The 15931-nt window shown below is 39.5% G+C and overlaps 1 protein-coding gene across 1 annotated transcript in view; it reads right to left on the bottom strand.

Moving 5' to 3' along the window:
- Positions 1-15931, bottom strand: part of LOC124709143 (furin-like protease 2) — a 467447-nt gene that overhangs the window by 34005 nt on the left and 417511 nt on the right. Inside the window, exons 5-13 of the mRNA XM_047240815.1 lie at positions 14693-14865; positions 10812-10942; positions 10195-10340; positions 9796-9960; positions 9471-9588; positions 6428-6750; positions 5901-6131; positions 5346-5550; positions 1758-1945 (exon numbers count right to left, since the gene is read on the bottom strand). Of these exons, the coding sequence (XP_047096771.1) occupies positions 1758-1945; positions 5346-5550; positions 5901-6131; positions 6428-6750; positions 9471-9588; positions 9796-9960; positions 10195-10340; positions 10812-10942; positions 14693-14865 (1680 nt within the window). The remainder of the gene's footprint in view (positions 1-1757; positions 1946-5345; positions 5551-5900; positions 6132-6427; positions 6751-9470; positions 9589-9795; positions 9961-10194; positions 10341-10811; positions 10943-14692; positions 14866-15931) is intronic.

The following is a 15931-nucleotide window of genomic DNA, read 5'->3' as shown; positions in this document are numbered from 1 at the left end:
ACTATATTCTCAATTTTAATTTTTGGAAGCAGTTCTCTTGCCTGCACAGATCTTTCCAGTGGCCATTTTCGATTCTAATGAGTTGTTCAAAATCCATGGCTTTGTTCAAATATTTTCTGTCACAGTTAATGGTAATTTTCAAGTTTTGGCATGACTACATTGACTTATTTGTGTCAGCTTACGCTGGTGTAACCTTGCATTCAACATTTGTCTATTCCCAGCCACACGAAAGATCCATGAAAGAATTATCTGTTTATCATCGCATCACATTCTATTTTTCTTGAATTCAATACATGTCATTAACAGTGATAGTTAATTAAGGTCTTAACATGAACTGTAATTACAGTATTAACATTAACTATGTGTATCAGAAATGGAAGGCACACATTTCTGTTCATGGGACATCCATAATTGTTATTCACTTTCAATGGTAATTATTTCTAAAAAGGAAAGCACTACCTGCTTTCAGGACATAGTCCCATATCCAGGTGCATCTGCAAAATTTTTAAAATGACACAGTAATCCATTATTAGTGCTTTGCTGGTACATGAGAGAGGTTAGCTTCCTCTGTGGTGGATGACAGTTTGTGGTTTCTTAGACCTGTTGTTGGTGGGCACATTAATCTAAACTTAGACCATCAGGTGTCGTGAGCAGTCCACTCACTAACCTTATGAGTACATGGCCACTCCAGCCGGCATTTTAGCTTTGGGTTGTGCTCCATACTGGTCTCACAGATGAGGCACTAGAGAGCCACAAACTTTACTCAGGGGGTTACATTGTTTTCCTCACATACTTGCTGGTGCACAGTCTATATAACCCCTTTTCTGAGGAGTTGCAGTGTTTGAAAGACTGCCAATCTGTCTTCCTGCAGATCCATGTGTGATGTGCCCTTAAGCCAGGACTGTTAAGTTTTGTAAGGGGGCATTCGGGATTTTGGGTCATTAATACTTTTTATAAATTTTATCCTGTTTATGGTGGTTTCAGTTCTAATTCGGGATATTTATTCCTTCCTGTAGGTCCTTCTGTGCGAGAGGCTTTCTGGCAGACCCAGGACTGAAGAGAATATTCCTTTGCACATCATATACTCAGGAATGCACTATTTTAACATTTTAAGCTATTTTAACCTTAGTTATGTAACCTTTGTGGACTCTTATTTTAATATGGGGATAGAGATTTCTCCTCCCCCCAATGCTCCGCAGACATGAGGTACTTTCATCATGTTCCCATACTTTGACCTTAATCTAATCAAGCAAACCTAACACACCCCTACACAGCTGTGTCTTAATTCATTTGCTTATGAGTATAGTGTTCCCCTTACTTCTGAGGAAACTGAACAGCAATTCTCAAAGTGACTATGAATTTCATTTGTCTCAAATGAAAAAATCCAGAACATTAACCTACATCTATTTAATACAATTAGAAAGTCAACAAACATCAAATCTAAATTTTCTTCTGCATAGTTTCCTCACCCTAACAGTTAATGCTTCATGTATTCAGCTTGGAGCACATCAAACATGCACAAGCATTCTTCAATATGTAGTAGATTTCAATGAAGACTTCACTGGTTTTACGGTCTTCCATGCTGTTTAAATGCTGAGACTCAAAACAGCACTCCTAACTACAACCTAAAACTTTGATACAAGAAAGAAGAAAAACATAGGATGATGTATATTTACCCATTAATTCACTGAAAATGGTGGTTACAATTATGTAAAAACAGTAACGTTCTATTCATATTAATTTGTCAAAAAACTCACTTTCATAATATCCCTCAGGGCACTGCTGTAGACAAATTGCAAGGTCAGTGACTCTTAAATGAGCAGGTGCACATGTAAGGCAGCTGTCTTGGCCAGCACCGGCACATGTTTCACAGGATTCATGACATGGCCAACAGATACCACCCTGACTAGGAAAACTGCGTGGTGGGCAACGACTAACACAGGTGCTGGAATAAATCATACAGAGCAATCAGAACAACAGCGTTTGGCACTAAGCACTTTAAATATCTTAAGCTATTAAATGCTACTATATTGTGAGATAATGCATTTATTCCCACACACTATTTCCACAGAGGAAATGAAATCTAACATCTGTACCTTTCAGAGGAGTTGCTTAATGTTAGTGGTGCAATAACTACAAAGGCCACTTCAAATACATAAAAATTCAGTTCAGACACTAACAAAGTATGTTTTTGAAATTGACAGTCAACAAATTTTAAACAAATTGTCAGTTACCAAACTGGGAAACATTCTGTAACGCCACTACAGTCTGATCCTACTAGAAGTTACATGTCACAGACCAGAAAAAATAAACAACAATGTATGTCAGGATGATTAGCCTGAGAGAAAAAGAGGAACAGTGAAAGGAATTGGTCTTTGCAAAGTAATGATCCTGGCAATCACCTGAGGTAATTTATGGAAAGGAAAGAAAATTTAAATCATTAACACACACTTTTTAATGATTGGAACTATGCTTCTTCCAAATTTGAAGGAAAGGGAGATTAGTGTGTGACATGCCATTTGTGATGAAGATATTAGAGATGGAGCACAAGCTCACAGTAGAGAAGGATCGGAATAAAATAGTCTGTATCATTTTCAAAGGAACAACCCTGACCATTGGCATACACAGAAATTTACCTGTGTGAAGGGGGACAGACTTAAAAAATTGCAAAATTATATGTAAACTGGTTGATCAGTTTTAAGACATGTTATGCCACTACAACCAAATTTTATAGGTGACACAAATGTATTATTACACCCCAGAGAATTGATGGTTTTTCATAATTTTTGGAAATGTATGATAATTCTGTAATGAAAAAAAAGTTCGTAATCTCGATTCCAGGGGAGGAGAGGGCTGGGGCAGCAACCAAATGCCCCCTCTTGCCACGTTTAAACCCACCCCGACCACCACCATCCAGTTTCCTTGCTGACTGCAGATGCCTAAGATTCTTATAGTTGTCTCAAGTGAGAAAGTGAGTTAGCAAAATCACAGTAAACCTAAATCTGAATGGCTGAAAAGGCACTTCAACTGCCATCCTCTAAATCTACATGCAAATCACATTTAAGTGCCTGGCAGAGGGTTCATCGAACCACCTTCACAATTCTCTATTATTCCAATCTCATATAGCTCCGATTTCCCTTATTTTATCATGGTGATTGTTTCTCCCTATGTAGGTCAGTGTCAACGAAATATTTTCGCATTCAGAGGAGAAAGTTGGAGATTGGAATTCCGTGAGAAGATTCCATCACAATGAAAAATGCCTTTCTTTTAGTGATGTCCAGCCCAAATCCTGTATCATTTCTGTGACACTCTCTCCAATATTTTTCGATAATACAAAACGTGCTGCCCTTCTTTGAACTTTTTCTACTTACTCCGTCAGTCCTATCTGGTAAGGATACCACACCACACAGCTGAATCTAAAGGAGGACGCACAACTGCAGTGTAGGCTGCCTCCTTAGTAGATCTGTTACATTTTCTAAGTGTCCTGCCAATAAAACACAGTCTTTGGTTGGACTTCCCCACAACATTTTCTATGTGTTGCGTCCAATTTAAGTTGTTCGTAATTGTAATATGTAGGTATCAAGCTTTTAGATTAGACTGATTTATCGTGTAATCGAAGTTTAACGAGTTCCTTTTAGCACTCATGCGGATGACCTCACACTTTTCGTTATTTAGAGTAAACTACCAATTTTTGACCTATTCAGGTATCTTTTCTAAATCATTATGCAATTTGTTTTAATCTTCTGATGACTTTATTAGTCGCATAACGGCAGCTTCATCTGCTAACAACCCAAGACAGCTGCTCAGATTGTCTCCCAAATCATTTATATAGATAAGGAACAGCAAAGGGCCTATAACACTACCTTGGAGAACACCAGAAATCACTTCTGTTTTACTCAATGACATCCCATCAATTACTATGAACTGTGACCTCTCTGACAGGAAATCACAAATCCAGTCTCATAACTGAGATGGTATTCCACAAACACACAATTGTGTGGTACAGTGTCAAAAGCCTTCCAGAAATCCAGAATCAATCTGAAATCCCTTGTCAATAGCACTCAACACTTGATGAGAATAAAGAGCTGGTTGCGTTCCACAGGACTAACATTTTCTAAATCCATGATGACTGTGTGTCAATAGACCGTTTTCTTCAAGGTAATTCATAATGTTTGAACACAATATATGTTCCAAAATCCTGTTGCATATCGACATTAATGATAAGGACCTGTAATTTAGTGGATTACTCCTACTACCTTTGTTGAATATTGGTGTGACCTGTGGAACTTTCCAGTCTTTGGATATGGATCTTTTGTTGAGCGAACAGTAGTATATGATTGTTAAGTATGGAGCTAATGCATCAGCATACTCCGAAAGGAACCTAACTGGTATACAGCCTGGACCAGAAGACTTGCTTTTATTAATTGATTTTAAGTTGCTTCACTACTATGAGGATATTTACTTCTACGTTACTCATGTTGGCAGCTATTCTTGATTCAAATCCTGGAATATTTACTTTGTCTTCTTTTGTGAAGGCATTTCGCAAGGCTGTGTTTACCGTAGTAACTCTGCTTTGGCAGTACTGTCTTTGATAGTATCTCCATTGCTATCACGCAGAGAAGGCATTGATTGTTTCTTGCCACTAACATAGTTCTGTAAAAGATCGCCAATCTTGGGGATTTTGCGACTGTTTAAATCTGGCATGTTTGTTTCATTGTTTCTGCAACAGGGTACTAACCTGTTTCGCGTACCAAGGAGGATCAGCTCCGCCGTTTGTTAATTTATTTGGTATAAATGCAAGTCAGTTGTATTATCACTACACCATCTCAATCAGTCCTAATTGTGAGTATAATGTATCACCTTGCTAGATTGATGTTTAACTTTGTATTTCCCTCCTGCCACACCTTTCTTGTGCATCTCGCAGGTTACCCTCTCCCTCTCTGCGCCTCTCCATGCCTCCGCCTCTCCTTCCCAATTTCCAATTTGTACGAAAGCTTTTTATTTTCAGTTTAGCACAACAGAATCCAGAAAATGTTTCAGTGATCTGTGAACAATACTATGTTTTTATGGGTTCTGTTGTGGTGTACAGAATTCTATCATCACTTGAAACAGATTGAATGAAGGTTGTAGTAAATTAGTATAACACACTTATCTTTTAGATAATTAGTGAACTGCTTCAAATAGTATAGTTTATAATGACCAAGATCCCCAATAGACTTATCATGCTTGCAAGATCAAACTAGTTTGTTACATTGATAGTTTGTTACATTGATAGTTTCTTATATGAAAAACATAAAACAATTGTGCAAAAAAATAAATGGAAGAAGGGGAAAACAAGGACTTACTTGTCCAGTTTATAATGTTTGCATGCAATGCACTGTGTAGGTCCCTTTCCGTAACAGCCTTGTGAGTCACACTCTGGATCACACGTATGCAGCACCTTCAAACTACCTGCAATGCTGCTACTATCTTTTTCATATGTTACTTGCACTGCATTATCTGGAATCTCATCACCTTCAAGTGGAGCAACTGATGCTTCTGGGTTGCTTCCTGAAATAATAATAAAAATAAATATTATTATTTAAACATAGTTCTAGAACATGAAATCAAACTTCCCTATTTAGAAGTCCATAGCTTTGATAATTATCACTTTTTGTTTTGTATGGTTGGGATTTCATGGGTTAAGTTCAGTGCAAGAAACTCAACACACTGAAAATAGTGTTTCCCTATCAACTAATTTTGCTCTTTCTGGATAAATGGATGTTACATTTTTTGACAATGAAACTTCAAGTACTGCATGTAAAGTACTGAATGGACCAAACTCTTCTTTGTTTCAGAGTCTTTTAAGAGTCCAGTGCATTCTTCAATATATTTAAGGCCATTAGTGTACTATGTAATACCTGATACACTATAGATGTTGGGAAAATTTTGAAAGCCTGGATTGAAGCCATTGAAGTAGTCATCAGCAGGAGATCCGGTTGGTTGAGAGTCTGGGAAGATGTAGGAGTTTTGTGAAGCAGTAGCCTGAGAAACTGGAATACCAGGTGCACTACCCAGTCGTAAACTTTGTCGTAAGCGGATGGGATTTGTTGCTGTACCATAGAAAATCAACTGCCACTTCTTCAAGATGCCTGAAACAAACAAAAAATAGTAAACTGTATTAGCCAATATCTGCACTTAAAATTTATAATTATGTACTGCCACTTTCACATATCAGAATTCAACATTCACATGCTGCCACAAAACACCTTGCACCCAATTCTGATCTGCTGGGAAATTCATTTTTACACATGTTAGAAACAAATTTTAAAGCAGGTGACAGAGGAAATGAGTATAGCACATAAAGGACTGCAACAATATACAACTTTTTCTATCAAATTGCAAGACAAATTTAAAGCTTTAATGATCTGAATGTAAAAGGAAGTACCTGGTTGGTTGACTCGCCGATTTCCACCATTAATAATTTCAAGAGTCCAGCGGCCATCTGCCTTTTCCCCCCAGAAATGGACACTAAGGAATGGCCAGTCATCAAAATTGGAACTGACAACATCTCGTGGACGTTCAAAGAGTAGTGTAGATGTAGTTCCCATTGGTGAAGTAAGAAGAATACGTAGGTTACCACGAGGGAAGAAACGGAGAGACACTTTGCACTGCACATGTTCCAGGAAACGAACCTCATTTAGTGTCTTACTGCAACCATCCACATCCATTTGCACTTGCAGGGTTGAACCTGGTGCTGGATCAATCGGCCTAAAACATGAAAATGCAACAGACATGTTTTTAGTATGATAAAACAAAAGCATTGAGCAAGACTAAGTAATTTATTAAACACGAATTTCTAATATAAAAAATTTTTGCTGCATAGACTCCCAATTTACGTTACACAATAAAAACACTGTGACTCGTTTTGGTTGGGTATAAAGACCAACTTCGTATCATTCAGATCATAAAAACTAGCTGACCACTTGCTGGTGAAAGACAAAGGTGCCGAGTCTGAGTCTTGGCCCAGCACACAGTTTTAATCCACCAGGAAGATTCATATCGGTGCACACATTTCACTGCAGAGTGAAAATTTCATTCTGGGAACATCCAACAGGCTGTGGATAAGCTTTATCTCCAAAATATCCTGTCTTCAAGAGTGCTAGTCTAGCAGATTTGCAGGAGAGCTTCTGTTACGTATGGAAGGTGGGAGATGGGGCTCTTGGGGAAGTAAAGCTGTGAGGACAGGTCATGAGTCATGCTTGGGTAGATAAGTGGGTAGAGCACTCACCCACAAGAGGCATAGGGCCGAAGTTCGAGTTTCGGTCCTGCACACAATTTTAATCTGCCAGGATGTTTCAAGTTGAATAGGCACTGAAAAACACTGTTGAGTAGCAACAGTCATGCAGTGGCATGCATTCATATTATGGGCCTCAAGACTATGACAGTGTCCTGTTAAAAGCATCACTGAGACTGAGCCAAGTTTTAAAGCATAATGTCACAAGACGGTGGTGGTTTACAACCAGGCTCACTCTAGATGATGTTTTCAACAGCATACTGTCCTGATCTTGTTGGCCCATGATACAACTGCATGTCATTGCATGCCTGTTGCTAATCGATGACATTTTTCAATGCATAATGAATTCATTTTTATGATTTGAATATGGTGGTTGTGCACAACTGAACTAGTCATCACGTTTTAATTGTATAATGTAAACTGAGTTGTAGGTAGTTTTTTACTAAAAATTTTTTTTTCAATTAATTACTTATGCGAATTCTTTACAGATGAATGGAAAAACTGGTAGAAGCTGACCTCGGGGAAGATCAATTTGGATTCCATAGAAATATTGGAACACGTGAGGCAATACTGACCCTACTTATCTTAGAAGCTAGATTAAGAAAAGGCAAACCTACGTTTATAGCATTTGTAGACTTAGAGAAAGCTTTCGATAATGTTGACCGGAATACTCTCTATCAAATTCTGAAGGTGGCAGGGGTAAAATACAGGGAGCAAAAGGCTATTTACAATTTATACAGAAATCAGATGGCTGTTATAAGAGTCGAGGGGTATGAAAGGAAAGCAGTGGTTGGGAAGGGAGTGAGACAGGGTTGCAGCCTCTCCCCAATGTTATTCAATCTCTATATTGAGCAAGCAGTACAGGAAACAAAAGAAGAATTTGTAGTAGGTATTAAAATCCATGGAGAAGAAATAAAAACTTTGAGGTTCGCTGACGACATTGTAATTCTGTCAGACACAGCAAAGGACTTGGAAGAGTAGTTGAATAGCATTTACAGTGTCATGGAAGGAGGGTATAAGATGAACATCAACAAAAGCAAAACGAAGGTAATGGAATGTAGTTGAATTAAATCGGGTGATGCTGAGGGAATTAGATTAGGAAATGAGACACTTAAAGTAGTAAACGAGTTTTGCTATTTGGGGAGCAAAATAACTGATGATGGTCGAAGTAGAGAGGATATAAAATGTAGAGTTGCAATGGCAAGGAAAGCGTTTCTGAAGAAGAGAAATTTGTTAACATCGAGTATAGATTTAAGTGTCAGAAAGTCCTTTCTGAAAGTATTTGTATGGAGTGTAGCCATGTATGGAAGTGAAACGACGACAGTAAATAGTTTGGACAAGAAGAGAATAGAAGCTTTTGAAATGTGGTGCTACAGAAGAATGCTGAAGATTAGATGGGTAGATCACATAACTAATGACGAAGTATTGAATAGAATTGGGGAGAAGAGGAGTTTGTGGCACAACTTGACAAAAAGAAGGGACCGGTTAGTAGGACATGTTCTGAGGCATCAAGGGATCACAAATTTAGCATTGGAGGGCAGCGTGGAGGGCAAAAATCGTAGAGTGACACCAAGAGATGAATACACTAAGCAGATTCAAAAGGATGTAGGCTACAGTACGTACTGGGAGATGAAGCAGCTTGCACAAGATAGAGTACCATGGAGAACTGCATCTAACCAGTCTCAGGACTGACGACGACGACGACGACGACGACGACGACGACGACGACGACGACAAATTACTGTAAGCCCACTATCTCCTTCATGATGAAGTCATGGTTCACCACGAAGTTTAAATACTTGTAATATTGAAAGCTATCGTACAGCGATATTTGTCACTCTACTAGTAGAAGGTCTTTTTCTTACCAAGCTGCATCATAATTACTAGGATGCAGGCAAGTCTATATTGTAAGTAGGCCCTATACCTTTTATTTTACCAAGCAGACCCATTTAACTTATGTGTAATGACCACACAAATAATACCAGGGTATACATTTTCATGGCACACTCCAGTTATTTCTCTTGATTCATATCTGTGATACTAAATTGAGGACAGAATACTGAGATTGTGACAACTATGTATCATGAGGCTATAAATTAAGCCCAATGCCTTATAAAATTAGTTTTACAACACATATCGTCCTCTAAATAAGTGGTAAGCCACTGTCTTATCACAGCAGATAATTTGCACTTACCGCTCTTCATTTATCTCGTGTGATTTGCAGATGTGCTGTGGAGGAACATTAGTCCACTGCTCAGCAAAGCTAACCATGGCAGCTGCATCCATCAACCCATACCCAAACTTGTGACTCACTGGAAAATATTGAGAGATATTGAAGTTGTGTTGGTAAAAAGAAAATAAATGTCACATGTTAACAATTCATCAAATATTGAATCAATTACAAAAAAAGAAATTAATGACATGAAAGAATTACCATACATTCCTTCTAATCAGAAATAAAGTACATATTTCATCAATCTGAAAAGTTTGCCATAAAAAAGCAGCCTTGTGGTGCTAACCTTTCCGTTTCACTCCATTAATTATCCAGCCCGATTCCTTTTCTAATGGCCCTGATCGTGATGATAACACTACAAGGTACTGCATGTCTCTCCATGTAAGGTCAGGATTAGCCTCCAGTGCTAAAGCTGCAATGCCAGCTGCCAGTGGTGCAGAGGCTGATGTACCTGTGGAAATAAATTAATTATACATGTGCCTTCATACAGCCAAAAATACAATTCCTGCCTGTAAACCACATGAAAACTAAATGTATTTGCTACATCAGAAATTAATACTTCATTATTACTACAAGCCCTATGCCAGTCTTAACTACATCCTTTCATTAGCTTCAAAAATTAACACCATTCATCTCTTTCTTTTGATCTTCATTCCAAATATAAAAATTAACATCATATATTCACCTGTGTGTTCCACAGTGCATATGTGATCTGGCCTTAGTTTACCATCCATGTCAACAGTTGCAACACTCTTGTCATGACCAGGTGTACCAGAACTGTAGGTAGTGGCTAATGTTGATGAACACTCCTCTAAATACCATGGCTTGTACCTAAAAATGCAAAATACACTACAATGAACAAAATAATGTTTTTATTTTTACAGCATTTGAACAAAATACACATACAAAATTGAGCATTGCAAAGAACTTTGTGTTCCATAGGTGGAGCTAAGGAGTAAACAGTCCACTTTAACTAGTGTAGAGCTTGACCTTGCAAATCATGATTGATTAACAGGTATTTTTCTATCCCAATTATTTCGCATCTTGTTAAAGATCTAAAATTAATTTACATTAACAACACATTTGTTACAAACAAAAAAATTGTTAACAGTTTCTTCTATCTGCTTGTAAAAAGACATGCAATGAAGTTTTTGATATGACATTGGTGATGCAATATAGTCTCATACAAACTGTAACTCATGGTGAATTTTGAAGACTAGCAGCCTGAGAGAATAATCAGAATTATTTTTTATTCAGGAAATATTCAATAATGAAAATCAATCCACTGTTAGCAGGACTCACCCTCCTTGTGTTGCGCTTGAGATGGAGAGAGTGAATATTGAGTTCGTGTACCCATCACAGTTGCAGGAATCAGTGTGTCTTCCTCCATTTCCAGAGGCCCAAACGAAAATTGAGCCTTTTCCTTTCCGTCCCTATAAACCAAATCAGTTGAGAATGTAAAATTATACTGTATTTGAACAACTATGGACTATTGCCAACCTCAATGGATAATTTATAACAATGGTGAAAATTCGTGGATTGAAAAATATGTACAATAACGGAAAGGCATCCATTGCCTACAAAGGACTGACGTGTGGTGCACAGAAACATGTAATAGAAAACAGATAATATCAGCTTTTGAGCTCTTGTGCTTGGCCTAATGAGAGCACATACATCACACTCAAAACAACCGAGGCAACAAAACATGCACACACTCGCAGTAGCAGTGAGACTGATAGCCAATATTAGTTATCAAAAGCACTTGCATGGGTAGATGGAGGTGGGGAGGGAGTCAAGAAGGATGCACGAGGCAAGGAAGTGGTAGCAGGGTAGTGTGAAATGGTATTTCATCTGATGCCTCAGTGGCTGCACAACAAGACTGAACAAGTTCAGAGGGCAGAGAACATAAGAGATGGAAATAGAGAGAAGGGGAGTGGATAAAATGTGAAAAAGGTAATGGTGATAACAGATGTGTGTGTGTGTGTGTGTGTGTGTGTGTGTGTGTGTGTGTGTGTGTGTGTGTGTGAGTGAGAGAGTGAGAGAGTGAGAGAGAGAGAGAGAGAGAGGAGGAGGGGAAAAAGGGGGGAGAGAGAGAGGAGGGGAAAAAGGGGGAGGGAGAGAGAGGAGGGGAAAAAGAGGGGGGGGGAGAGAGAGAGAGAGAGAGAGAGAGAGAGAGAGAGAGAGAGAGAGAGAGAGAGAGAGAGAGAGAGAGAGAGGGGGGGGGAGGGGAAAGGGGGAGGGGGAGGGGAGAGAGGAGGGGAAAGGGGGAGGGGGGAGGGAGAGAGAGGAGGGGAAAGGGGGAGGGGGGAGGGAGAGAGAGGAGGGGAAAGGGGGAGGGAGAGAGAGGAGGGGAAAGGGGGAGGGGGGAGGGAGAGAGAGGAGGGGAAAGGGGGAGGGGGGAGGGAGAGAGAGGAGGGGAAAGGGGGAGGGGGGAGGGAGAGAGAGGAGGGGAAAGGGGGAGGGGGGAGGGAGAGAGAGGAGGGGAAAGGGGGAGGGAGGGAGAGGAGGGGGAAAAGGGGGGAGGGAGGGAGAGGAGGGGGAAAAGGGGGGAGGGAGGGAGAGGAGGGGGAAAAGGGGGAGGGAGAGAGAGGAGGGGAAAAAGGGGGAGGGAGAGAGAGGAGGGGAAAAAGGGGAGGGAGAGAGAGGAGGGGAAAAGGGGGAGGGAGAGAGAGGAGGGGAAAAGGGGGAGGGAGGAGGGGGAAAGGGGGGAGGGAGGAGGGGAAAGGGGAGGGAGGAGGGGAAAAGGGGGGGAGGGAGAGAGAGAGAAACAATCTGGATGGGGAAGAAGTTGTGTGGGCAGAAGATGGAAGGAAAACATTAAGGTGAGGCAGTGGAAAATAAGTTAGCATGGATTTAGGCCAAGGGGGATTGCAAGAGTATAGGTTATGATGAGACAGAATTCGTAACCTTTAGTTCTGAGTAACAATTGCTGGCAGATAGTATCCAAATGGGATGGCTAGTGAAGCAGCTGTTGTGGTGCACAGCATGTTCAGCAAGTGCACACTCATGTCTGCAGTTTGACAGTGGCCATTCATGCATATGGATAATCTGTTGCTTGTCATGCCCACAGGAAATGTTGTGCAGTTAGCACAGTATAGCTGCTACATAACGTGGCTGCTTTCACATGTGGCCCTGCTTTTTGTTGGGTAGGAGATGCCTGCAACTGGATTGCGGTAGGAGCTGGTGGGTGGTTGAATGAGACAGTAGTTGCACCTGGGTCAACCACAAGGGATACAAGACAGAGCAGAATTGGGGTAGGAATAGGTAAGACATTCTGTAGCTTGGGTGGGTGCCGCAACACTACTTTAGGTGATGTGGGTAGGATTTTTGGTATATCATCCCCCATTTCAAAGCACAACCAAAGATAGGCAAATCCCTGACGAAGGAGGTGGTTGAGCATTTCAAGATCAGAGTGATACTGGTTGATTACTGTCAGAGGAGTTAATGGCAGAGGAGATTAGTTTATGGATGAACTGGGTGAGATATTGTTTGTCAATAAAGGTCCTGGTAAGGTTATAAGTGTATTTCAAGACCACCTGCTTTCCACCACAAATGCAGCAGCCACATGTGGCAATGCTGTACGGAAGAGACTTCTTGAGATGGGATGGTACTGTGGAGGTACTGATTGTGGTTGACTGGTAACACCCAGCTATAGATGCTTTCAGCTCAAAAAGACTTCTCACAAGAACTAACAAACTACTGATTATCTATCAAGGAGGAACATAGCTTACAATAGGATAAAAGTAGTGGTGCATATTTGAGCATGCATGTTATGTTTCATTGTAAAACTTTTCATTATTAACGTAAATCTAGTCTTGACAGCGAGAATATACTTAAGATTGACTGAAGTGTGATCTTGATTGATTGCAGAATACCCAGTAACGAGATACCCTAGGCAGGTGGGTCTCAAGAATCAAGATATTGATAGCAAGCGTTATTAGAAAAAAATTACAGTTACTCTGAAGAAGCAATTAAACATATACATGATGCTACACACATTAGAAATAGATAACTGAATACAGCATAATTTTTGTCACTGAAGATAAATTATGTATACATAATGCCAAACAAAATTTATGCTGAGCTGGGAACTGAACCCAGATTTCTTGGTTATCATGAATTGTCATCTTAATAAGTTAGGCTACCTGTGCACCTTTCCAGCCCAAACTTTCGACTTTCGCTGTCATTTGTATTTACTCCTCTCACTTCCAAATAAAAACTTGTCTGTCTCCATAGCAGAATAGGACCACCAGTGAAACACTATGGATGATGATAATTTATCTGACCACATGGCATATTATACAGACTGTGTCAAATTCACTAGTACCAAATGGGTGGAACTGATGAAGATCACTGAATCAAATGCAATGGCATTATATAATGTTAGTGAAGTATGCTGCTCACAGCAAGCAGGAGATTGAGATTTGAGTTCCTGTCTGGCACAAATTTTCACTGGTCATGACACACACTCATACTCATTACAGTGGGGTTCAGGATTTTGTGGGTGATGAGTGTGGCTGACTCTCACTGATAAATGCAACTGTTTGCTGTAGAGTATTGAATGTCATGACTAGAGCCAACAGCAGCATAGGGTCCCCAGGAGGCCAGAATGGTTTCTTAAATGGAACTGTTTGGTGAATAATGAGCATTCCCGGACACTGGCTGATGTGGAGAAAGGAAGCAACCTGCTACCTTGCTGAGAAAATGGTGGAATGAATAACTCACAGTAGATGCTTAGTCATAACCTGAGCAATATCGTGATGGAAAAGGAAATATCTGTGCATACCTCTTCAGTAGGGTCATGGCATGAAAGTATCACACCACATAAAAATAAAATACATTCAGTGTTTTGCTGTGGGACTCTCACTTCCTTTTCACATATGATGATGCCTGTAATCAGAAAACTGTCTGCACTGGTGACAAATATGGAACATGAGGTGCTGGGAAGTGGGCACACTGCTTACAGACCTGTTTGGTGGCAATTAATTCTTATTAATACACAGTATTGTTGGAAGTGTATGTCCATTGTTGTTATAGCTCTACAGCTGTTGTTGCATCTCTTAAGATTTCTTTTAGTATTACAAAATGAAAGTAATAAAGTTTTCTGAATTTTAATGTAGTTCCTGTACAGCTAAATAACCATGATCACAAAATCTTCAAGGTTGCATTTAGTGGTTACTCACACTGGTCACACCATAGATGAAAGCCCTCCTAGCAAGTGGTCCCGGGCCGTCCACTGTCTTGCCATCATCCTCTGGACCCCATGAGGCACTGTACACATCCACATGGTCAGGGTTCAAACCCAAAGCCCGAGCCTCCACTGCGTCATTCACTGTTCCATCCAACATACGTACACCTGCAAGCATATAGTTTCATCATTATAATATTACACCTCCTGATAAGCATGTAGATGCAAAAGCATTTTGCACAAATCTCCTGTGTCACTTGGGAACTATGAATAGATGAACTGCAATTAATGAAAGACACTTAACTTTTACACTAGTGGAAAAGTCCATGATAAATTATCATAATGATTTACATAAGGTAAAGCAAAAGTTGAAATATGTTTCTTAGTGCAAATGGGAGTCTGAGCTTGTTGATGATGCAGTATCATCAATGTCAGTTTCCAGGTAAATGCCTCAATTTACCTCAACTTCCAAGGACGACTTAAGGTGTTCATAATAAAGTTTTCTTGTTCTGTGGTGAAATACCAACTGTTTTTTAAAAAGAAGGAAGGAAATAAATCTGTTTAGTGTCATCCATTTTACAAAATTTTGTGTAGGAGTTGAGAACATTCACCACCGCCATACTGTGAGAACTTTCAGGTTAGTATTTGTGTTATGGCTTTAACTTATAAATGAAAATATTTTTCTTTTTACTATGGGGGAATGGTACTGGTCACACCATGACAGTAAGGAAAGAACCATGGCACCTCCCTATTTATGGAAACAGAAAATCTGTTATTTTCAATACTCCAGTTAAAACTTCAGAATATTTTCATGGTGAAGTTTGACTTTCTAATTTTTATAATTCATGACTCAAAGTACTAAAACATACTTTAGCATATAAGGGATCAAGATTTGGTAACACACAGTATTTACATGTTTTCATGTTTCTAGTTCAACCACTATGATATTCTAGACAACACAAACAATTTGAATTATTGTAAAATCATTTTCAAAGTTACAGATTTAGGTTTAATTATTTTGTATAACTACATTCCACGGTTTTTATTTTAGTCATTACTTCTCATGGTCAAAAATTTCGCATATTAAAAATTTCATCTTTCAGTCACGTTTCCACCAGGAGTGTTGCCAGAACTGCACCTAGAGCCCTAAATATCTTTATTTTTTGAATATGTTTAAGAGAGACAAAAGACAAGGAAACTACCGTAATCAAAGCATATAACTGGTAAAAAAAAA

The sequence above is a fragment of the Schistocerca piceifrons genome, chromosome 7 (genome assembly GCF_021461385.2).
Source record: "Schistocerca piceifrons isolate TAMUIC-IGC-003096 chromosome 7, iqSchPice1.1, whole genome shotgun sequence".
In the NCBI taxonomy this organism is placed as follows: Eukaryota; Metazoa; Arthropoda; class Insecta; order Orthoptera; family Acrididae; genus Schistocerca; species Schistocerca piceifrons.
Note: the sequence above shows the minus strand (reverse complement) of the source record. Positions and strands in the feature narration are given on the sequence as shown.